Source organism: Fukomys damarensis, unplaced genomic scaffold (assembly GCF_012274545.1).
Source record: "Fukomys damarensis isolate Sample0158 unplaced genomic scaffold, DMR_v1.0_HiC HiC_scaffold_23, whole genome shotgun sequence".
Lineage (NCBI taxonomy): Eukaryota > Metazoa > Chordata > Mammalia > Rodentia > Bathyergidae > Fukomys > Fukomys damarensis.
This window is the reverse complement of record NW_022900935.1, coordinates 48,190,537-48,216,665: the sequence shown is the minus strand read 5'-3', so window position 1 is coordinate 48,216,665 and position 26,129 is coordinate 48,190,537. Positions and strand designations below refer to the sequence as shown.

The 26,129-nt window shown below is 35.2% G+C and overlaps 1 protein-coding gene across 1 annotated transcript in view; it reads left to right on the top strand.

Moving 5' to 3' along the window:
- Nucleotides 1-26,129, top strand: part of Cdc27 (cell division cycle 27) — a 68,524-nt gene that overhangs the window by 9,298 nt on the left and 33,097 nt on the right. The window contains exons 2-8 of the mRNA XM_019209483.2: nucleotides 7,931-8,006; nucleotides 13,815-13,962; nucleotides 15,626-15,751; nucleotides 22,727-22,824; nucleotides 24,034-24,188; nucleotides 24,295-24,506; nucleotides 25,425-25,539. Of these exons, the coding sequence (XP_019065028.1) occupies nucleotides 7,931-8,006; nucleotides 13,815-13,962; nucleotides 15,626-15,751; nucleotides 22,727-22,824; nucleotides 24,034-24,188; nucleotides 24,295-24,506; nucleotides 25,425-25,539 (930 nt within the window). The remainder of the gene's footprint in view (nucleotides 1-7,930; nucleotides 8,007-13,814; nucleotides 13,963-15,625; nucleotides 15,752-22,726; nucleotides 22,825-24,033; nucleotides 24,189-24,294; nucleotides 24,507-25,424; nucleotides 25,540-26,129) is intronic.

Below are 26,129 nucleotides of genomic sequence, written 5' to 3'. Positions count from 1 at the left end.
CACACCCCTTTTCTTTAAAGATGTTCAAAGTTGGGAACTCAGAAAAATACCCTTGATGACCACCTCTGTCTTTGCAGAGTGGGTCCAAAGACTTGCACAGTCAGGAGGTCTGAGAGTGCGGTGGGGGGGTGTTTATGGGGGTTCAGGGGCACCCGTGCGGCTACCTTCCTGGTGCTTGAGCGATGGCTGCTGGGTCAGGAGCAGGCGTGGTTCTCCTTCCTGCGGTGGATGGGGGCCCGGCCTACCTCCCGGCGCTTGAGCGATGGTTGCTGGGTCGGGAGCAGGCGTGGTTCTCCATAATATATTTTTAAAGCAGGTTAAAACTAGATACGATTTGAATAGCTTACTCAGGAGTTTGTACCTTGTTCCATAGATATTTATTTTGTAAGCTTTGTGGGGGCTCTCCAGGGGAAACTTAAAAAGGTTTTGGTCAGGAAGAGATGATGATGTCTGGAAGATAATGATAATGGCAGTAGCTAAAATTTATTGCATAATTGCTAGGCATGTGCTAGAAACTCTTCTGTACTTCACTGGGGTCTTATATTTTAAATGAGACATCCATTAGTGCCAAAACTAAACTAAAAATAAGTAAATTGACTTAAGAGCCAGTAAATTATACTTGCCCAAAACATAACTAGCAGAGATTTGAACTCAAGTTTCTTGCTATCGTCCTATTTCCTAGTGATGTATTGGTTTTAGGAAGGTAATTTTGAGACAAGATCAGTTACAAGTTGCTTTCAAGCATCAAGACCACTTAGGAAACTATTTAAAAGTTAATCCCATGACTTTCGGAAGCTAAGGCAGGAGAATTGTAGATTCAAGCCCAGCCTGGGTAATTTACTGAGACTGGGCAATTTACTGAGACAATTATATTTTAGAAAGGGTTTGGGATGTAGCTCAGTACAAAGGCCCTTGGTTCTATCCCCAGTACTGCCAGTGTGTGTGTTGGGAGGAGGCTTTTCTCCACCATCATGATGTATATGCTTGTCTTCTGCCTCAGGATGTTTTCTCAAAAGGCTTTCCAGAACAAGGTACTCTTGGCCCAGAAACAAAAACAAAATTGTCCCATTCCTCCAAAAATTCAGATGAAAACTGGTAGTAAAATTAGGTACACCGCAAGAAGAGACTTTGGAAGAGAGCCAAGCTGAGTCTAAGGAATTGCACATGAGATGACACATTTATACTGTATCAAGCTGAAAATAATACCTTGTCAAGCTAAAAATATTACCACCATCTAGATAATTGGACATGTTGTATTGGGAATCTGATTTTTTTGTTTCTATGCTCTACAGTAGCGGGTTGGTTCAATAATAAATAATGTGAATCCTAAAAAGGAAAAAAGTTTAAATGAAAGAAAATTGTCATATGTACTGAGATTCAGAAAAGAGGAGTTAGAGTCTAGATTGACCTTTCCTTAGGAATAATTCTGTAAGTGATGGTTAAAGTCACAAACCAGCCCATTAAAACCTTTTTAATCCAAAATGTACCTAGTTGAATTACTAATGCATTCATTATTTCATTGTTTATTTGCATAGCATTTGTGACTTGAAAGGCATTTTTAATTTCCATAAGAACACCTCTCTTGGTCTTGGTAACAGCATTGCTTCTTAAGGCACTAGTACTGTAGTATCTCTAAAATCCAAGAGAGGGGACCTTTCTAGATTAGTTGTGACCCCTTACCTTTTCCTTTAAAAAATACATATGTACACACACACACACATATATGTACTAAATCCCAAATATGTACTATAAGACTGTACAGCTTTAAAATATATGCAAACTGCTGGGTATTAGTGGCATATGCCTGTAATCCCAGCATTTGGGTGGCTGAAGCAGGAGGATAGCTGAGTTAGAGGCCAACCTTCAGGACCTGCCTGAAGTACATAATGAGATCCTGTCTCAAAAAACAAGATAAAATATATGCAAATTTTCTTATTAATTGCTTTTATCTGGGGAGGTGGCCCACAGAACATACTATTATAAAAGGAAGGAGAACTATGTATCTAGAAAAGTAGAATAGTTCTGAACCCTGAATACTTATCACCAGTAGGAGATTTTAAAAATAAGGATTTCTAGCTGGTTGGGGTGGCGCACACCTGTACTCCCAGCACTCAGGAGGCTGAGGCAGGAGGATCACCATAAGTTGAGGCCAGCCTGGGCTACACAGTGGGTTTAAGACCAGCCTGAACTACATAGAGATACACTGTCTCAAAAAGCAAAAACATTAAAAAAAATAATAATAAAGATTCCTAAACTCAGTATCAGGCTGCAGGGATTATGATTCAGTGGATTTGGGATAGTGAATTATCAAGGAAGGATTCAGAGTCACTGATCCAGATAGGAGTAACACTAAAAAGTATTTAATATGAGCAGAAACTGTTAAGTCATTGCTGGATACCTAGAGCCTAGAATGTTCCTGGCCTATAGGAAGCACTCAGATGATAATGAATAAATGAACACTAGAACCTTGCAGTTCACAGAAGCTTTAAAAAGAAAGACAACCGTCCCTTGCTTATTCATAGTAAATCATGCCAAGTCATTGCAAAAAAAATTCTTTGCACAATCAGAGCATATACCTTTGCGCTCTCGTTAGCTAAGTATATTGTTGCCCTCTACCACAGGCATATGGTATTACAATTAAAGGAGAAGGGCTGGAGATTTAGCTCAGTGATTCCACCACCTGCCTCACAAGTGCAAGGTACTGAGTTCAATCTCCAGTACCAAAAAAAACAAAACCAAACCAAACAAACAAAAAAACAATGCAAATGAACAATCTATTAAAAAAAAGTAAAGGAGATCTTTTTCAAATGGGAAGAGGACAAAGAGATGGAGCGGTGGGAGGGAAGGAAGGAAGGACATGAAAAAAGGATTAAAATGTGTTACTGCATATACCAACTCCTCACTATGAATGTAATCATTATATACCAATAAAATCAAAATCAAAGCGAAATACTTGGTCAGCGGTATGTGGAAGAATTTATCAGCAGCAAATATGATAGATTTTATTGGGGGTTCTGGCTGTATCAGCACCACTTACTGTGTTTTGGGGTTTTTTTGGTACCAGAGATTGAATTCAGGACCTTGAACTTGCAAGGCAGGCAGTGGCACCACTGGGCTAAATCCCCAGTCTGGTTTTTTTTTGTTTTGTTTTGTTTTTTGTTTTTTGAGACAGGGTCTCACTATGTAGTGAGACTGACCTGGAACTCACTGTGTAGCTCAGGCTGGTCTTGAACTCACAGCGATCCTCCTTCCTCAGCATCCCAGTCCTTTTCTTGTTTTTGTTTTTTGTTGTTGTTGTTGTTCTTTTGAAACAAAACATTTATTGGCAACATTTTAGAGATACATAATGATAACACTCATCATAGGAAATTTTCACCTGTATATGATACCTTGTCTCTCTTCTTTTTTCCCACACCACCCCCCAGCACCACTTATATTTGGTACTTTTTAAAATTTAAGTGGCTTTAATAGGGGAAGATTCTTACTATAATCTAACAAACTTTCCTAAGAGGCACTAATTGTATTTAATAGCCTTCTGGGTTTTTATGCTTGGGGGTCCCCCCATCCTATCTTTATTCCTCAAGTACTAGAGCTGACAAGTCCTTTGGAGTGTGGTTTATTTCAGTATTGTAAATACTCCTTTCAGTGAGATTGGGGATCATTATGGGATTGATTTGTATGGAGGTATTCTAGAACAAGTATATATACCTGCTGGCAGAAACTGAAATATGGTGAAATTACAATTATTTGAACTCTTTGGTCTTCTAGGAATTGTGGGGCTGTTGGGATAAATCAGCCTTTTTGGTAACAAATTATCTTTAGTACAGAGTCCTTAAGTATCTGGAAATTCTAGGGTTTCTGTGATTTAGAATAGTTTAGAAACTCATGTTTTTATGTACACAGTTGTGTATATAATACATTACTGGCTATGCCAGTTCCTTGTAAAAATACTGGAGGAAAATGGAATAGAAGCTAATATTAAATTTCAAACTGAAGAAAGATTTGTATGTAGCCCATCTAATTTGGGAGAATTGATAGGAGAGGAAATTGATTAATTTCCACTGATATGAAGGCTATGCTTAAGACCAAGAAGAAGCTGGGCATGGTGGCACACACCTGTAATCCCAGAACTCAGGAGGCTGAGGCAGGAGGATTGCTATGAATTCAAAGCCAGACTAAACTACATGATGAGTTCAAGGCCATCCTGAGGTACTTAGGGAGACCCTGTCTCAAATAAAACCAAAATGAAAAAGACCAAGAAGATACATGAAGACCTACAAGAAGCCTTGGAACTTGAGTGATTCAAGCTTGCATGCATGTATGTATGTATAAGTTTTTGTTTGTGTGTGCTAGGAATGGAATTCAGGGCCTTGAGCATGCTGTTAGCTCTCTACCATTAACCCAACTCCAGTCCTTATATTTTTGCTTTAAAAAAAAAAAAACAAAAAACACTTGGGGCTGGTGATTTAGCTCAGCGGTTCGGAGGCCTGCCTTGCAAGCGCAAGGACCCCAGTTCAATCCCTGGTACCAAAAAAAAAAAAAAAAAACACTTGGGGCCAAGGATGTATAGCTTAGTGGTAGAGGGTTTACCTAGCACTATTGAGGTCCTGGGTTCAGTCTCCCTACCAAACAAAGTAAAAAGGCACACGGCTTGGAGAACTAAGAAGTTACTTTGCTCGTATCATCTTGGATTAGCATTGGGTGAGACAACCTCTTGGTTTTGGAGATACTGTTGAGCAAGGAAATTGTTAATTAGAATAAAGTTTTTAGAATTCAGCCATGTCTAATTAATAGCCCAAAGGCCACTTGTCCTTTTTTTATTTTTAATGTTATAATAACAAACACATAAAGAAAGTTTTGTTTTATATGTATATTAACTATATATATGTGGAACAAGAAAATTTCTCTTTGCTCACTGCAGCCCAGGCAAATGAAAGGACGTGGTTGTTTTAGATCATTTCTTTTCAAAATTATATTATTGTTATTGTATTTGTTATTTTATATTTTAATTTGTATCATTGATATACATTGTATCTTAATATCTGTCAGTAAGGGAACTAGTTAAAAGTGTAAATTCAATATTTAGTAGATCTAGGGTGTGATTTGAGATTCTACATCCCTGGAAAGGTTCCAGGTAGTTCAGGATTGCTGCTCTGTGGACTACTAGAGTGAACAGCAAAGATTTAGGTTGTTCTTTGAAGCAACAGGAAATGATTAGGTTAAGAACACTAACATTGGAGCAGAAAAAATACTGCCTATCTTATTATAGTTTACTTGCAAATAAGTTTAAATTCATATTCCTCCTTTTGTTAGTATGAGAATGGTCAAATCGGACATCTTTGAGGCTTCATAAAATTTAAGCTGTATAAAAATATAAGATTAAAGCAGAGGCTTTGGAAATTCCAAACTAAATTCATTACTGTTCTTTCTTGAGGGAGTAAGGCTAAATCACAGAATACTATTAAAAGTTTTTGTTTTAAAAATTATAATTAGTAATGTTCAATGTTACTAAATATTTGTTTGTTCAAGAAAATTGAGCCTTTACTATATCCGAGACATATTAATCACTTTTTTTTTCAGTGCTGGGAATCTGACCCAGGGCCTCATACATGCTAGGCAAGTACTCTACCACTCTTTTAATGTAATCTAGTTGTACTGTCATAATATTACCTAGTGGTGGGCAACCAGATTTTTACTGGTTTCCTTGTAACCCTTATTTATTAAGTCATTCAACAGATTATGAACTGGTGTACATGCTAAAAATTAGAAAATCACATTGTTGTTGAGTTGTGAGGTTTTTGTTTTTGTTTTTGTTTTTGTACTAGAGCTTGAACTCAGGACCTTGCCCTTGCGAGGCAGGTGGCAGCACCACTGAGCTAGATCCCCAGCCCATGAGATATCTTTTATTACCATCCTAGAGATGTAGCTCAATGGTAGAGAGCTTGACTAGTATGTCAGCCTGGTGAATTTTTTTTTTTTTTTAATTGGAGGCTCTTACTCCATCGGACCAGTAAAAAGTTTTAAGTTTGACAATACACAGTAAAGGCAAGACTATGGAATAACAGGAATTTACATTGTTAGTTGAAATGCAAATTAAGCTAATGATTTTTTTTTAATGATTTGACATTACCTAGTAAAGATAAACATAATTGAAAACCCAGTAATTTCATTCCTAATTATAATGGTATTCTGCATCTTCATTTGGAGTTTTTTGTTGTTTTTGGTGGTTTCTGTTTTTGTTTTTGTGGCATCCTAGATTGTACCTCCAGCCTTTGCACTGAGCTGGAGCCGCAGCTCTTTATTTTTTATTTTAAAATAAGATACTGCTAAATTTCCCAGGGTGGGTTTTAGCTTTCAGTTCTCCTCTCTTTACTCAGTCTCCCAGTGTTCTGGGTTTATAGGAATATACCACCACGCCAGGGCTGGAAAGATTCGTAAAGATGTACTCCAAGTGTTTGTTACAGCATTATTATAATTGTTTAAAAATAAAGCCTTTGGAAATAACCCAGGTGTCTTTATACTGTAAAATACATAAACTATATTTTGGTATATTTATACAATTGAAATATTATTTATTCAGCAATAAAATTAAATGAACTACACCTACACACATCATCAAGCATGAATTTCCTTTCTTTTTCTTTTTTCTTTTGCTCCCGAAATCGAACTCGGGACCTTGTGCTTGCAAGGCAGGTGGCAGAACCACTGAGCTAAATCCCAAGCTCTGTGAATTTTAAAAACTGTATATAGGGGTTTTTAAAGTAAGTCATAGCAGAATATATGTAATAGGATTTCTTTAGTTGGAAAACTAATCAGGTGTAATGACACACACTTGTAATCCCAGAACTGAGAAACTCATACACAAAGATTGTATTTTGGAGCCCAGCTTGGGCAATTTAGGGACCTAGCAAAACCATATCACAAAATAAAAAATAATAATTAAAGGAAGGGTTACAGATGTAGCTCAGTGCAAAGGGCACTGAATTCCATCCCTAATACTGCAAAAAAAAAAAAAAGTTAGAAAACTAAATGTTATAATGCTTAGGGATGATACATATCTGTATAAAATTATGAAAACTACTGAAAGAAAAGGCAACAAAGCTAAGGATAGTAGTTGCCTCTAGGGCAGGAAAAGGTTATGTTATTCACATAAGGGAGAAGAACCCATAGGGGCTTTGAAGATAGTGATAATTTATTTCTTGGGGTAGAGGTAGGTGGTTAGTCCATGGGTCTAGAGGCTTTCTGGTTCTTATTAACTTAAAATGCTTTTATATCTCTTATATGTTATATTTTATAACTCTAAAAACAAAAACTTAATCCAAATAGATTAAAGGTTAGCCCTATTTTAACATGCTTCCTTGCGTGGTGAGAATTGGGTAGCACTTAAAAGTAACAGGTGTGGAAGTTTTTGTGGGAGGATGACATAATTTGAACATCTCTTTCATGTGTGTCATATAAAGTGGTTGAGAGCTACTGCTGTTAAAACCTGCAGTTTAGTTGGGTAGGCACACCTGTAAGCAAATGACTGTAATATAGTGTGAATGTTTTACTAAAAGTGTGTTAATAGAAATGGCTAAAGAAGAACCAAGAAAGCTTTATGGAGTACATGTAGTTAAGCTAGATCCTTAGAGATGAGCAATTTATTGGGGGAGATTGCTGAGGGAGTCAGCAACATTCCTTGATGAAGGAAAAGGAGGTACAAAGGCACAGAAGCCTGAAGTCCATGCACTGTTGAGAAATGCAGGTATGTTAGGAGACATACTTGAAGAGTCTTATCTAACGTCCTGTGGAGTTTGCTCTGTGGGGTTTATCACTTAAATTAGAGATATTAGCTTCAGTATTATGTTTAATGCTCTGTACTATGCTAAGAGTAACTTTGAAACTCTGTATGTAAGTATAGTTACATGTTTTTTTTTCCTTCCATTTACAGGCTGCTATATGGCAAGCACTAAACCACTATGCTTACCGAGATGCAGTTTTCCTCGCTGAACGACTATATGCAGAAGGTTTGCAACTATTCATTTGTATAGAGCCATAAATGAATAAAATATATGGAATCTTATTAATTTGTTTGACTACCAGGAATCTAAGTGTCACTTTTTTGTTTTTTCTTTATAATTGACACTAGTCTGTAAAAATATTACCTTGTATCTGTTAAAAACAAGTTTCTTCATGTTAAATTTAATAACTATAGAGCTGACTTGGGTTTATAGACTATGATTTTCTTAATCCTTTTCTAATCTTTAGGGTTTTCTTCCTGGGTTTGTCTTTCATTAGAACAGTTTATATTCTGAAGCTAACTTTATAGATTTAGAGTCTATAACTAGGCTACAAATCCTAACTCTGTCACTTAAATACACATTTGTATAACCTTAAGCAAGTTATTTGATGTCTGAGCATTCCAGATTTTTTCATTTATAAAATACAAATAATCTGTCATAGAATTGAAAAATGAGATAATATATTTAAAACACTTGATACAGCCATCTGGCATGGTATAAATGCTCAACAAACATTATTCTGATAATGCGTATTTTGTTTGTCATTAAATTACAATGGTAATATAGGTAATTGTATGTGGCTTTTTCCCCCTCCAGTCATTTCTTTGAGTTTATACTTTTAAAATTGAATTTACAAGTTAAAGTTATGATCAGTTCTATAACAGATTATCTTTTGTTTAGCTATTAATCCAGCAGAGAAAGGTATGATAATCTGGGGTATCACCAACATTATAAGATTATAAATTATAAATCTTTAGGCTTTTTAAAAAATATTCTTATTTATGTGCATTTTATTACTGTTTTGAAATTGCACAAAGGTTGTAATCAGTGTTGGCTTATAGCCATGTGAGTCTAAATTCATTCAGGAAGTATTGACATCTTAAGGAAGTATTAAAAAGATTTTTTTTTCCCCAAAAACATTATTACCTTATTTTTATTCATGTGTTTGTTTAATGCAGTTTTTCTACTTTTTGTGTAGGCTTCCTTTGGACTATTTGCCAAGAATTTTTATTTTTACTGCTTGTACACAGGGTTTATTTTTTAGGTATTTTGGTATTGATGCCAGAACCTTTCTTCTCAGTGGTATGATCTTCGTCCAGTAGTAAGTGCTTAGTAACCCAACTGCAAACATTAAGAATGTAGATAATTAGTTTACTAGACATGCTTCACAAAAGGACAAGAGATGAGAATATAGACAGGATATAGTCAAGAAAAGTTGAGGCAGAGGAAGAGGGGCTGGTAATTAAGAGAGGATAGAGAGATGGTACCAAATTCCAGATATTGCTGATTTGGGAGATGTGTGAAAGTAATTTAGAAGAGGAAGACCATGAATCAGGTGTAGAAGTCTTAGTGCTATGAGTTTGATGAGAAGAGTTATGAAGAAAAGGTATGAACCTCACAAGCGAGAAATTTCACAAAAGGACAAGAAGTGATGTTGAAATTACATTGAGAAGCAAAGCAGAAATGAACCATACCTTCATCAGGATTACCATGCAGGCAATTCTGAGGCATATAAGGAAATAAGCATCCCTTTGATGGAGTCCTGGAGACAGTTGGAGTTAGTGAGAAGAGTGGAGAAGATCCTTGCAGCAGGGGTTTGAGGTCCCAATGAAATGATTTAAAAGGGTGAGAAGAGAGTGGCTTCAAAAGAAAATATAATAGATTACCCTACTCCACTCCACTATGCAAAAGCAAGGTATATCATAATTTATTTAAATATATTTTCATTTATGACTAGGCAACCCGATGTTCTATTGTCTTAATGAATCTAGTCTTAATTTTTAAAATTTGCTTACAAAATAGTCAGGGCTAGGGGTGTAGCTCAGTGCTTCAGTCCTTGCCTAGAATACTCACAAGGCCCTAGATTTGATCTTCACCCATAAAGAAAGAGGGAGTGGAGGCAGGGAGGTTGGTTCTATTTTATTAGATTCAACCTCCTAAAAATTGCATTATGCATTTAGAATTAAAATGGTTAAGTACTTTCATAGAATTTGGGTATTTGTTTTGAGATAGTGTCTCACTGTGTAGCCCAGGCTGGCCTCAACTCATGGTGATCCTCCTGCCTCAGCCTCACAAGTGTTAGGATTACAAGTGTGAGCCACCATGCTCAGCTTCTTCTAATAAATTTAGTGGCAGAATTAGTCCACATAAAACTGTTTAATTCACATTCTGCCTGAGCCTGTTAGAATGCATGCTATTTAGAAAATTGCTCGGTATATTACTATCTCTCAGTATAGGACCTCACCGCTTTATATTTTGTTTGTTTGTTTTTTGAATCAGTATATTGCTATTTAATTCAGGCTGGCCTTGAATTCACTGTGGCCCAGGCTGGCTTCAAACTCATGGTAATCCTCCTGCCTCTGCCTCTGGAGTGTGGGGAATACAGTTGTGTGCCACCACATTCAGTTCATTAACTATATTTCTGAGAGGGAAATTTTTAGTTTTAATGAAGTAAGAACATATATTAGCCTAGCTCAGTAATGATGACAATATTCTACCATTTATTGATTTCTTACTATATACTAGATGATTATTTTCTTAATTTTTAATAATCCTACAAAATAGACATTTCTATTGCCATTTTATAGATAACTGAGAACAGTGCCCACAGACAATAAATCTGTTAGATTACATTTTACCGTAATAAATACCTGCCACCTGATTTGCCACTGTAGGAGGCATCACTAACTCATCACACTTCTCATTTCTGCTGAATCAACCTCAAAATTTTTGTCAGTAGTATTCAGTTGATTCAGTTGATCAGAGTTAATAGACTAAGTGTAACCTCTTTGCCCCTTTGCTCAGTAGCCTCCTGTGTCACTGGTGATAACTCTTGTGTTTTGAGGAAAACATCTAGCAGGCTAAAGAGTGTGATCTGTAGGTTAAATTCTTTTTCTTTTTTTTTGGTACCGGAGTTTGAACTCGGGACCTTGCACTTGGCGAGGCACTGAGCTAAATCCCTGGCACCTGTAAGTTAAATTCTTGGAATAATTTTTCTTTTTTTTTTGGTACCGGGGATTGAACTCGGGTCCTTGCTCTTGCAAGACAGACCACCGAACCGCTGAGCTAAATCCCTGGCCCTGAAATAATTTTTCTATCACTAATTCCTTGTCACCCATTTGTGTTTCTCCTAAGAGATTCATAGCCTGCCTGAGACTGTGATAAGAAAGAAAGAATAGCAGAATGGACTAAGAGAGAATCTGAACTCATATTCATTAGCTATTTGATCTTAAGCAAAAAGTTATTCTGAGCCTAATTTTTCTTATCAAACAAGAACAGTACCTATTTAACAAGATAGTTTGAAGGACTACCTGCAGTAATATGTAGAAATACTCCACTGTAGTTTCTGGCACACAGGAAACCCTTTTCAAGTTCTCTCCCTCCCCTAGCTTATCCTAACACAGTGGCTTTTCAAGGTATGTATGTATGTATTTATTCATTATTGTTACTATGTATGATGCTTATTCTCTTTCTATCTCTCAGTTTTAGGACACTCAAAAAGTTTCAGGTTTTGGAAAATAAGGAGTTTTCATATTAGGGATGTTCAGTGCATAAAATTATGCACATTTTCAAAAATCCAAAAAAACACAAATCTTAAACCAGCATTTTGGATAAGGCATATTCAACCTGTGTACATAGGGATCAGCATTGTTTTTGATGGTTTTAGAATGTAATATATCATCCATAGATAAGAGGGACTACTGTAATTGATCTAAGAACCTAAAAGATAAACTGGCCGTGTTGGCTGTGCTGGTAATCCCAGCATTCTGGAAGGTTGAGGCAGAGGATTGTGAGTTTAAGGCCAGTTTAGAGTTTGATGTCAACAAACTTGGGCTATATAGTAAGTTCAAGGCCTTGTCTCAATGAAGGGAGTGAAGTGGCTCAGTGTTTCCTGGATTTAATTCTCATTATTGCAAAAAAAAAAAAAAATTAAATCTCACTCCAATTAAAAGGGTTCTCAATTTAGATTATATAGGGCATCACAAAGAAGGACTGTCTAGACACCTTAAAAACATTGAAAGACTAATTCACATTCTTATTTAATAGAAATATATCTAGAGGATGCAAGATTAAACCCCTCTTAATTATTTGGACCTACATTCAAAAAACTTTTCCACTTTTAAGGCCTACTCAGCTGTTAAGAAAAAGAGCTCCATTGGAAGGAGGATTGAAGAGGGGAGGTTAAATTTGAACCTACAAGTATATACATGTTAGCAAAGCATTATGGTGGCTGAATGTTAAACTGGTTTTTAGAAATATTTGTTTATCGATATAATCAGCTTTTAAAATTTTTACTTATAAGGCAGCAGAAAACTAGCCATTTGTAAAATCTAGAAGAAATCACTCCTAACTCATGAAATTAGCATTATAGTTCACTAAAATTAATAATCTGTTCCTAATGCAGTAGAGCTAATCTGTCATTTTGCTGTACTTTAGCACTAATACTACTACACATGCTATTAATGTACCAGAATTTCTTATTTGCTGCATATCATTTTTTGCACTAGTATTTCATGGGAAATTGTAAGATGAGCAACAGAAGGAATCTATTGGGTTTTGTTTGAATAAATATATGACAAAAACTTTACAAGAGTAAAATTTCAATTTTTAAAATCCCAAATCTTGGAATGAAGTTAACTTTTCAGGAAAATGTGGCAAGTTTGTCTTATACGGTAGAGTGGTAGTTTTCAAACTTTAATATGCTCTAGAATCACCTGAAGAATTTGTTAAATATTACTGGTCCCCACTCCCAAAATTACTGACTTAGGGGTCTGAAGGACAGCATGAGAATTTTCATTTCTAACATTTCCAAGTTATACTGTCTCTGGTGTAGGGGACCACACTTGAAAAACCACTGGCTTAGAATATTGATCAACTCTGTGGCATTATTACAAAAAAGCACAGATTTGTAATTTATTCTTTTTCTCAGTTTTCATTGTTGTTACCTCTGTAGACTCTCATCTAGCATGGTTAGGAGATTGTGAAGATAGAAGTGACGTGATAGTTGGTTTGGAAGCCATACAGGGTAAATGGGGAAGAAGATATGCCACATTTCATTAAGAAAGGAGGGAATATTTTCTGATGTAAAAAATAGGGCACAGATAGTTGAATGACTCTGCTGTTGTCATTGGAGAACAATTACTGTAAATATCAACTGAATGTTAAAATGGTGTCTATACTCATAATTGAGAAAATTTTTTCATCTTGAGTATAATTTAGTGTGTGTGCATATGGTATTAGAAACTTTGATCTTTTTAATGAGGAATTGTTTCAAATTACTAATTAGTTTTGCTTATCCTCAGTTTTTCTCTCTAGTGAAATCTGATTTCTGTAATCCCAGAGGGTATATTAGAAAAATTCTAAGAACAAGATACTGCTTTACTGATAGTTTGTTTAAAAGGTAGAGGAGGGCCGGGGATTTAGCTCAGCGGTTCAGTGGCCTGCCTTGCAAGCGCAAGGACCTGAGTTCAATCCCCGGTACCAAAAAAAAAAAAAAAGAAAAAAGAAAAGGTAGAGGGTGTGTGTGTGTGTGTGTGTGTTTGCTTTTCTTAAAGGTTTACATAGAATACCATGGTTGTCTTCATTGTATTATGTCCTTGGTTCCTTGTAGCAGATATTTAGGAGTAGAGAACTTTTCTATCAGAAACACACTTCTTTACAATTCACATTTAAATTAATAATGATTATTTTGGATTAAATAGCATGTCTAATTTTTCATTGCTAAACTTTATTGTCAGATAAACTGATTATCGTCCAATGTGCCGAACAGTAGCCAATTTCATTTTCTTCTTCTTTTTTAATACCTGTTCTTAGTACACTCAGAAGAAGCGTTGTTTTTATTGGCAACCTGTTATTACCGCTCAGGAAAGGCATACAAAGCGTATAGACTCTTGAAAGGTCACAGTTGTACTACACCACAATGTAAATACCTGCTTGCAAAATGTTGTGTTGATCTCAGCAAGTAAGTATTAAAATCTTCTCTGGGTAATTTTGTTCTACTTACATGGTAGAATTTTGGATGAAATTTTTCTGACAGATTAAACTCAGATTGACGTCCCTCCTTTTTAGGTAGTAGAAATTTGTCTATTTCTCTAACATTTGAAATGTTTACCCTGCAGCCTATAGCATTATTTTTGTTACAGTGATAAATAACAGAATTTAACTCTGGAGAAGTTTAAATTATAAATAATTCTTAGTTGTTTCAGAATGATTACAAATCATTTGCCTTTAGTGTTAAACCAGTTTGAAAAAGTTTGGCCTTTCATTCAAGGATAATGTTAAAAGAGCAGTTTTTTTGCCTATAGCAGTGAAACCACATCAGCTATCCTATTCCAAAGAGGTAGCTGAAGATATATTCATATTCTGTTAAATTGTTCTGCCTTGTAAAAGATAGATTACTGGTAAAAGTGACTAAATAAAAATTTGTAAAATCCTCTATGTATTTTGTTTGGAGGTTCACCATTGGAGAATACAAATAAGTCTCATATACTTACAAATCACTATATTATTTGTTGTGACTGATGACCTTTTAATTAATTCTAGTTAAAATATTTGTGAGATTTCTAAGACATTTGCTACTAGATTATTTTAAATTCCAAAGATTTTAATGTTGGATTCTTAAAAATATGTTTTCTTATCTTTCCAGTTACTCTCATAAGCTGATTTTTACATTGACATTTTTAGCGCATTTATACACAAATGTAATGCTAAGGATTAGAATCTAGGACCTTGCACAATGGTATGTTCTACCATTGAGCTGCATGCCTAGCCTAAGTAGTTATATGCTTTTAAAGCCTTTCTGGGGTAAAATAAATACAGATTACCTTGACAGTAAAAGGACATCTTCAGGATATTCTCTATACTTAAGGTTTTCTACATGATGATTTTATTTTTAATCAAAAATTTAAAACTGAAACCATCAGCACTCTGATGGCTAAAAATGCATAGTGAAATCAGGCAATATTTTTCTTTTGGGAAATGTTTGATTTTTTTTATATCAAAAAACAATTGACAAAAATGAATGCTATTCAAGTATCATTCATAAATCTTGACAGATTGTCAAGTATGCAGTTTAATTTTTAATTAAAATATGTTAGTCTTGTTTAATTGGCTTATACATTTGTATTTCAAGGATTGGTAGAGCTAAGGAGCATCACACACACATATTAGGTAAAGAGCCACATTTTCCCCCAATATAATTGATCATCTTCTAATTCTTTTGTCATAAATAGTGAATGTGTTGCTCAGGCATTTGGAAACTAAAAACTTTTTATTTTATTTATTTATTTACTTTTTGCTTTTTGCATCAGGGTCTCACTATGTAGTTGAGACTGACCTGGAACTCACTATATAGCCCAGGCTGGTCTCAAACTCACAGTGATCCTCCTGCCTCAGCCTCCCAAGTACTGGGATTACAGGTGTGCGCCACCACGCTCGGCATGACTGACTTATCTTTTTAAAGACAAAAGTCAAGTTTTGCTACTTCCCTAATGATTCTAAGCACATTTATCACTGTTGTAAAACTATTGTGGATTTACTTTGTCTCCCTAGTTGTAATAAAGGATGTCTTCATGTGGTGCTTTTTGTATTAGATTTTGTTTAATCTGCAAATTTATGTTTTAAAGGCTTGCAGAAGGGGAACAGATCTTATCTGGTGGAGTGTTTAATAAGCAGAAAAGCCATGATGATATTGTTACTGAGTTTGGTGATTCAGCCTGTTTTACTCTTTCATTGTTGGGACATGTATATTGGTAAGTAAAGTGATTCAAACTACCAAAAAAGAATTTCTTATATGAGAATATTTTATCTTTTAAAAACCTATTTTAATCTGTGTTATCAAATAAAACTTGACTAAGTGGTACAGGTCCTCTGATTCCATGACCTTTTTATTGTTAAACCAGTTAAATAGTAAAGATATCAATCCCATTTTTTAATCTCCACTTAGCTTTAGTGATAATAGCTATCACAGCACTGCCTAATAATTGAGGGCATATAATGTTCATTTTTTATTTTGGGTGAAGAGAGTATCTTTGTTGGATGCCATGGCGCATTATCTATAATCCCACCTACTCAGTGGCCTATGGCAGGAGGCTGAAAATTTGAGGCTACCTTGTGTAATTTAGTGACACCCTGTCTCAAAATTAAAAAGTAAAATAAAAAGGACTGGGATGTAATTTAGTGGTTGAGTGCCTGTGGGCTCAATTCCCAGTTCAGTTCCCAAAAAAGAAAGAAAAAAATTGATATCTTTTATCTGTAGAACAACTTCAGAAAGAAAGGAGATAATTGAGGACTATAAGTTATATAAGCGGAGGTGGTAGATTTAGGATAGAAGTCAAAAATTTTTTTGTTTGGTTTTTTTTGTTACCAGGTATCGAACTTGGGTCCTTGTGCTTGCAAGGCAGGCGGCAGAACCACTGAGCTAAATCCCCAACTAGGAGTCAAAATTTTAATAAGGGGAAAGTATTGTAGAAATAATTGTTTAAAAGCACCATATTTTACTATTATACCACTGAAATGACGTTATAATATTATTCTTCTGTTAAAAGAGTTGGATTAGATTAAAGAGCCATACATGAACAGGAAGGTAAACACCTGGAAATTAAATACACTTCTAGATAATTTATGGGTCAAAAAGAAAGCTTCACAGGGGCTGTAGAGTTAGCTCAGTGGTTCTGCTGCCTGCCTCGCAAGTACAAGGACCCAAGTTCAAACCCTGGTACAAAAAAAAAAAATTGGAAAAAAAAAAAAAAAAAAAGAAAGAAAACTTCACGGGATTTTTTTTTTTTCCTGGTACTGGGGATTGAACTCTTGAATCTTGTGCTTGCCAGGCAGGTGCAGCGCCACTGAGCTACATCCCCAGTCCTTCACAGAAAAGATTTTCCGTATATATAATATAATGATAATACTGAAAATAATAATACAGCATGTTAGAAATTGTGTCGGCCAGTTGTGGTGGCACATAATCCTAGCACTTGGGAACTGAGGTAGGAAATTTACCAATTCAAGACCATCTTGGATTACAGAGTGAGACCATGTCGCAAAACAAAAACTTTGATGTAGTTAAAGGTATCTTAGAGGAAAATTTATAGCACTGTATCTCTTGTATTATCAAAGAACAGTCTCAAACCAGTAACCCAGGATCCTACCAAAAGAAACTAGATAAAGAAATCCAAAATAAACTCAAGCAAAGCAAAGCAAAGAACAAAGAGTAGAAATCAGTAAAATAGAAAACAGAAATAGTATAGAAAAGTTACTGAAAAAAGAAAGCTGTGATTCTTTTGAAAATTGATAAAACCCCAAAATTGAATGGCGAGAACACAATTACTTACACTAATATTGAAAGAATTTCACTTACCTTGAAGACATTAAAAGGATTTATGTGCTGAAACCTCAGGATGGCTCCATGCACATGAATTTCACAATTTAGATGAGCTGGACTAATTCCTCAAAACTCACGTATTACTACCAGATCTGCTGGCACATAGGAGGCTGAGACAGAAGAATTACTGCGAGGTCCAGACCAGCCTGAACTATAGTCACACCCAGTCGCAAAAAAAAAAAAAACACATATTACAAAACTTACCCAAGAAATAGCAATCTAAATGAGACAATCTGACTAGTTCTAAAATTATGAAAGAAATACTAATCTATAGTTAAAATTCTACCCCATTGTATATATCCTTTCCAGAAAATAAGATGCGAAAAAATACCTCCGAATTAATTTTATGAGGTCAGCATCACCTTGACTTAAAAACCAAAGACCAAAACTGGATGTGGTGGTGCATGCCTGTAATCCCAGCACTCTAGAGACTGAGGCAGGAGTATTGCAGTGAGATGAGTTCAAGGCCAGCCTGGGCTACATAGTGAGACTGTCTTGGGGGAAAAAAAGCAAACACTATAAAGGACCTGCGGTGTACTAAGTGACAGAGTGCTTGCCTAGCATATGCAATGTCCTGGGCTTGATATCCAGCACTAATAAATATCAGAGACTATACCCACCCAAATTATAGATCAGTATTCCTTATAAATACGGGCACAAAAATTCTCAACACAATATTAGCACATCAAAACATCCTAGTGATACAGAAAAATAATACAGTTCCTCAAAAAAATTAAAGAATTAATATACAACCCCAACCTGGGGATGTAATTTAGTGGTACCACATTTGCCTGGCATGCAGGAGACCCTGGGTTCAATCCTCATTACTGCAGAAAGAAAAAAGAATTGTTGTATGGTCAGAATTGAAAATGTGTCTCATGGTCAACTGATTTTTGACAAAAGTAAAAATTCTATGAAAAAGTACTGTCCTTTCCAACAAAAAATGATGGTGCTGTTGGACATCTATAGGCAAAAGAAATGAACTGTAATGTAACCTTGCACTTTATTAAAAACTTAAATGGTTCATATATCTAAATATAAAACATCAAACTAGGCCAGAGTTCTTAGACATTGTATCTAAGAAGTACCTGCAAGAAAAATTTGATTAATTTAACTTTATCAAAATTAAAACTCATTTTTTGCAAAGAAAATGAAAATACAAGCCTCAGACTAACAGAAAATAATTGTAAATCACATAAACAACATATGTTATATCTAGAATATATAAAGAACTCAGTAAAAACAACTAAGAAAATTGGCAAAACACTTGAATAGACACTTCATCAAAGAAGTTTATATGAATTGCAAATAAGGAGATAAAAAGGCGTACCAGATCATTAGCCATTAAGGAAAAGTACATAAAAATCATACTGCAATACCACTGCATATCTATTAGAATGGCTCAGATAAAAACTATTGACAATACCAAGTGCTAGTGTGGAACACAGAGCAACAAGATCCCTCATACATTTTGATTGGGGTGATGCTTGCATGTGAATGTTCGTAACAGCTTTATTTGTGACGCCCCAAACTAGAAACAACCTAAATTCAATGGGTGAATGGCTAAACTATTCCATATTCCTCTGCAATAAAGAGGAATGAATTAATGATCCGTATAATGATTTGCATAACAAGGACATTAAGGCAAGTGGAAAAAAAAAGCTCCACAAGTTTACATTCTGTGTGATTTTATTTATATGTCATTATATAAAAAGATTACAGTGTTGAGGAACTGATGAATGATTTTTTGAGAGGCTAGGGTTAGAGTGAGAATATAACTATAAAGGGATAGCTGAAGGATTTTCTTCTGAATGTTAAAATAGTTTTGTATCTTGATTGAGGTGGGAGTTAAATCTGTAACTGATAAAATTTTCATTCTTCTTCCTTGACTGTTATAGCCAAATAGCAACCAAATCTTAATTTATGTACCTTTATCTTGTGTTTAAAGTTTCCTCTTTATTTTCACTATTGTGGTGCTGTTTCTTACCTAAACTATCAATAGATCCCTAATTAATGCCTCATGTTTCTCTTTATTTCTTTAATTTGTGTTATTTAACCTTCTGTTCTGTTAGTACTGACCACTGTCTGCCCATTTATCATCTCATGTTTTCTCTTGCAGCTGATTATGTTTTCTGAGTGCTAGGAATTAGATCCTTCTCATTTTAATAGTACCCTTTCCCTTTTCTGTTTCCAAGAAGCCCTGACTCCTTGCTTTGCTTGTACATGTAACACGACACAATTTTATTAACAATTTTCAAAGGTGCCTTGAGTGGGCTGTATGAATTATTTAAATGGCAGAAAACTGATTTGCAGGCTGGGCATGATGGCGCATGCCTGTGATCCCAGCACTTGAGAAGCTGAGACAGAAAGATCACTGTGAGTTTGAGGCCAGCCTGGGCTACATAGTGAATTCAAGGCCAGTCTGAAGTACAAAGTGAGACCCTGTCTCAAAACTCTCCACCCTGAAACAAACAAAAAAAACAAGCAAAAAACCCTGATTTATTCAACGATAAAACTATTCAATGAAAAATATTCCATAAATACAATAGGTAACCCTCTGTAATGAAAAGTCTCTTTTCTAGTTTTAAATTATATTTTTATTTTTCTTTAAAAATTAGCAAAAGGAAAATTCTCTCAACTTTTAATAAATTGGCAAAGCTGCTTGTTTTTGTTTTTGATGATAGGGATAGAACCCAGGGCTTTATGCAAGCGCTCTATCATTGAAACACTAAGCTACATTCACAGCCCTAGGAAGGCTGATTTTTATAATAAATTTGGTTTATATATGATTTGACTAATAGCCCATAAAACATATTTAAAACAAAATTAGTTTCTGCTAACACTCACTGATAGGTATAGAGGTATGAGTCAATCGTGTACAAGTAGGATTTCTGGGTCTGTGAACTTAGAATAATAGTGATGCTCTTAAAAATGCGAACAGATTTGGGGAGAAAAAAATGATTTTAATTTTGAATATATGAAGCTTTAGTTAAAGAAATAAAACTAGATAAAACTGTCCAGTAGGCAAAGGAAAGTTAAGTTCAAAGTCAGGAAAGTATGTAGATTTAGTTGTCTTTATTATCAAAGGTATCCTTTGGCAGAGTAGATTTTTGTAAAGAAGAGAACTGAGGATAAAGGAAATGTCTTTATTTTGGAATTACAAGAAGAAAATATAGAACAGGTGGCCATTGAACTGTTTGAAGCTTAGTATAATCCTCAAACATTGAGATTTCAATGTACTATATTTTCCTTTACCTAACCTTATGTTAAAAGTTTTTAACCATTGATTTGCTACTTTTAACCCTATTATTTTCATAAAACAGCCTTTTTATACCTTTGTTTTCATTTCCTGCTTTTGTTAACATCTCTATCCCTGATATCCCTGGTAGATGATTAAGTTAGTCTTGTGGCAATCATGTTTCCTTTAAGAAAAGTCACCTGCATTATTTTAGGTACAGACATTGACAAAACTTGCATTTTCCAAGTCTGCCCTCTTGTCTTGCTTCCCTTTGTCCTTGTGTTTAATTGGATTAAATTAGGCAGATATGAGAAGCTAGATATTCTTCAACTAAAGTCCCTTCCCTTCCCTTCCTCTCCTCTCTCCTCTTTCCCTTCTTTCCCCCCCCCCACTTTGTTTTCTTCTCGTTTTTTATTTCCAGGGCTGAGTTTTGAAACCAGAGCCTCCCATATGTTAGGCAAGTGCTTTACCACTGATCTTAATTCCTAGAGCAAACTTCTTACTTTTATGACCTTATTTAAATTTTCCACTTTGTTGAAAATTTAAAAGATGAACAACTATTTGCTTCCCCAAGGGAGTTTCTCTACAGTTCTCTCAGATTACACTGACATCAACATACTAGATTATATATTTTAACTGATAGTTTCACTTTACAAGTTTTTTTTTTTTTAAAGAAGTTGGTTACATGCAATCTGGTACTTTGTAAAACCTTAAAGAGATTTCAGATGAATTGCTATATCTTAATGTTTTTCAAATATTAAAGTATTTGAAAGAACCTTAGATCAAGTAATTACCTGAAAGCTCCAAAGAGTCTTATTAGAAACTCCTCTCCTATTTAAAAGCTCTTGAGCCAGCAGTGTCATTCTACTTCCCAAACTGTTCCAAGTACATATGTTCCCTTGGTTATTATCTAGACTCTAAATGCAAACTTTTTCCTTTTTTTTTTCCCCAATACAAATCATTGCACACCCAATTAGAAAGAAGTCCAAACTTTCGTTTTCATTAAAAGCCACCATCACTCCCACTTTGTTATAAAAGAAATCTAAATTTTTTTTGTTTTTGGTGGTACTGGAGATCGAACTCAGGAATTTGAACTTTCCAGGCAGGCAAAGCACCATTGAGCTATATTCCTGGCCCGTGATTGTTTATTTAGGAGCCCTAGGGATCCAACCTAGGGCCTTGTACTTGTTAGTCAGGTGCTGTGCTATTCAGCTACATCCCCAGCCCTTTAAAAAATGTGATAATTAGGGTTGGGGATTTAGCTCAGTGGTGCCTGTGCCTGCCTCACAAGCACAAGGTCCTGAATTCAATCCCCAGTACCAAAAAAGTCTGATAATTTGAATATGTTATATTTAAAGCATTTTAAATAACTTTCAGAATTACCACTGGGTTGTTATATCAAAAGTTAAGAATAAGGCTGGGTGCAGTGGTACACACAGGTAATCCCAGCAGCCGGGAGACTGAGGCAGAATCACTGCAAGTTCAAGGCCAGTCTGCTCAACATAGTACAAGACAAGCTTGAACTACACAGTGAGATCCTGTCTCAAAAAAAAGGGAATAAGATGATCTAATTGAATGTTTTCCATACCTCCTTCATTAACTGTAGTATCTGCCAAGAAATTAAAAATAATCAAGAAGGCAGTGAGAGTTTGTTAGTATTTCTTTCAATTCATATTTTACTTGCTTTCCCTTGACTCTTCAACTTTTCTAATAGAGATCAGAAAATGATGAAGAGAAATCAACAATTTAAGGAAGTATCAGGTGCTCTCAGGACAGGTGCAATTGTACATGCCTGTAATCCCAGCCATTCAGGAAGCTGAAACAGAAAGATTGCAAGTTCAAAGCCAGCCTGGACAGGGTGGCAAGATGCTGTCTCATAATGAAAGTAGAAGGACTGGGGATGTAGCTCAGTGGTAGGGTGCTTGCCTAGCATGCACAAGCCCTGGATTCAGTCCTAGGTACTGAGGGGGAAAAGAGTACTCTCAGAAAAAAAAAAGAGTGCTCTCAGAACTTATGTAAAATTTACTTAATTTTCTGTATCAAACATTGTCTTCATAATAAAATGCTTTAGGAGTTATACCTTGTTTAACATATTGTTTATCTTTGCAGCAAGACAGACCGGCTTGCCAAAGGATCAGAATGTTACCAAAAGAGCCTTAGTTTAAATCCTTTCCTCTGGTCTCCCTTTGAATCATTATGTGAAATAGGTAGGTTTGGGGAGGTGTCAGGGGGAGGATTCCCTATTTCTTTTTTTTTTTTTCCCCCCTCCCTTGTTAATTTCTGGAGACTCATGTAAATTGCAATAAAAATATTTTTACAAAGCTAAAGGATGGTTGAAATCAAGGATTAGAAATAAATTAGAATCATATTAGTGAAGAGTAATGTCCTCTTCCATTAATCTACCCCCAAAATTAAATTTCTCCTCTTTGTTTAGCCAGCCTACCTTAAATATGTTGTGCTCTCTAAAATGAGCTCTATAATGTGTATAGTACTAGCCAAAATTGCTTCCTGGATAAGAAATTAATATAATTTCTAAGTAAATCAATGGAGTATCCAGAGCAGAAACTTATAGATGAGTAAGACCTAGATAGTGTGTAGAGAGAATATCTCTATGTGCTCTAGGATTTTAAAGCATGTCTATGTGCACAGAAGTGCTTCACTCTTTAATGGATTTCAGTTCTCAAACTTCAGTGAGATCTAGTTGTTTTCTGCTTTGAAACAAACACAGAAATTTATGTTTCCCTGTAATTTATTATATTTAAATTAATATCCTTGTAATTTAATTTACCTCTTGAGGTCAAACTCACCATAAGTTAATAGATGGCTTGAGCATGTACAAAAATTGATTAGCAGAAATGGGCAAAGGGCTGGGGATTTAGCTCAGTGGTTATACCGCCTGCCTCTGAAGCGCAAGGTCCCGAGTTTGATCTCCGGTACCAAAAAAAAAAAAAATGGGTAGAATTTCAAGACTCAAATTAAGGCTTATTTTTACTTATACCTAGTTAAAAAATAAAAAAATAAAAAGATTATCCTTTAGTACGATGGTGAGCCTGTAGTACATGTGCCAAAGCAGGCACACAAAGCCTCTGTTGGTGCATGAATCAAGTCCTCCACCAGGCAAGCATTGGGTAACAGTTGTTTTTCTAAACTAAAACCTCAGTATTCAGATTTAATTGCAGTGTTGGCACTTTGCAGTGAATAAGTGGGTTTTGGGTTGCAATTTGGGTACTCCTCCTCTAAAAGTTTCACCATCACTGCCTTAGAATCAAATACACATTTTTTTTTTTTTTTTTTTTTTTTTTATAGGGTAAATTGTTTAGAAAGCCTTTGCCACTGAGTTTATAACAGGTACTCCAGGCTTATTTTTGTTTTTTGTCTGTTGTTTTTTTTTTTTTTTTTTTTTTTGGTCTTCACAGGTGAAAAGCCAGATCCTGACCAAACATTTAAATTAACATCTATACAGAACTTTAGCAACTGTCTGCCCAACTCTTGTACAACACTAGTATCTAATCATAGTTTATCTCATAGACAGCCTGAGACTGTTCTTACAGAAACACCCCAGGACACAATTGTAAGTTTATCTACTCTAATGTTCAAAATATATATATGAAAACTTAAAAAAAAATGATTATGTAATAATGTATCATGGGTAACATGGTAGAAATTTTCTCTTTCAGGAATTAAACAGACTGAATTTAGAATCTTCCAATTCAAAATATTCCTTGAATACAGATTCCTCAGTGTCTTATATTGATTCAGCTGTAATTTCACCAGATACTGTCCCTCTTGGAACAGGAACTTCTATATTATCTAAACAGGTTCAGAATAAACCAAAAACTGGTCGAAGTTTATTAGGGGGACCAGCTGCCCTTAGCCCATTAACCCCAAGGTAAGATATATAAGAGATACTTTTGTGTGTTATAATATTAAGTGATCTAATGACATATATGATTAGTAATACAAATTAATATGAGCATCCCCTTTTGTTAAATCACTGGAAATAGAGGCATTCTGTTTCAGAACATGAAGTAAAAGTATGACAGCACATGTGATAAAAATTCAATGCTAAATATTGAAAATATTTTTAAAACTCTTAAATATACTTCAGTTAACTACTATATGCATTAAAAGATAGTACAGTCTTTATGGTGCTGCACATCAGCAGATGCCAGTGAACTCTGGAAATGTTGATATGCTATTGATTTAATCATTGCAACATTATTGTTAAATTACTCTTCTCTAAAATGTGGAAGAAGCATTAGCACCTATCGATGTGAAATTAGCAGAGATACAGATGTCTGTGTACATGTATAAGATCCTATCTCAGGATACATAAGCAGTTATGTGCTAGAACACATTGTGTGCATAGAGCCTTGGGGCCAAGGAGCTACTAAAATAGCACACCCGTGAGATTTCAGTATCATTAAAGACCATTGGATAATTATATTGATAATCATTAGATAATTATTCAGTGATCTTCAGGGACATTGTCTCTGTAATTATGTCTAAGTCCCATAGAGTCCAGAAATATGAAGTCATTTGATTACTTGAATCTTAGCTTTTAAAAAGCCACTGTTCTTTATTTCTTGCCCCATTTAATTCCTGTTTCTTTATTTTTATTTTAAAATTTTAACTATGGAGGGTGGAGTAGTCTACATTCAGTTTATTTTTAATCTGCCCCTCAGGTCCTCACTGCCCCCAGACTGATTTGCCATTCTCTTCCTTTTAGACCTTCTAATTTAAGTATACTGCTGCTTTATATATGCCTTGATGACTTTTTGACACCTTGATTTCAACCTCTTCTCAGTTTTGGGATTTTGCCATTAGAAACCTCAAGTCCTGGAGATGGATCCTATTTACAAAACTACACTAATACACCGTCTGTAATTGACGTGCCATCTACCGGAGCCCCTACAAAAAAGGTATTTTCCATGTAAAATGCAATTTTGGTATTTTTTAGCAAAACGTGTTTAAAATTCCAGTCTGTAAAGCTAATTAAATAATGTCTGTCATAATTTTTAGTAGTTCCCACAACTGTGTGCATAGGTTTTGTTGTTTCTAGTGCTAGGAATTGAACCCAGGGAGTGCTGAGCTATACCATATAGTATTCTTTCTCCTTTTTATTTTAATTTTGAGAAAGGATCCCATGCTGGACTCAAAGTTGTGGTCCTCCTGCCTCAACCTGCTAAGTAGCCGGGTTACAAGTATGTACTACTATGCCTGTCTCTTTTATTATGGGTTGTTTTTTCCTATCATAGATTTCTCCTTTTTATTTTAATTTTGAGAAAGGATCCCATGCTGGACTCAAAGTTGTGGTCCTCCTGCCTCAACCTGCTAAGTAGCCGGGTTACAAGTATGTACTACTATGCCTGTCTCTTTTATTATGGGTTGTTTTTTCCAATATCATAGATCAAAGCTAGAGTTTAGTGCATAATGCTAAAAAAGCACTGTACCACTGACTGAGCTATAGCTCCTAACCCTTGTTTTCTTAATAACACTGAGAATGTGAAAA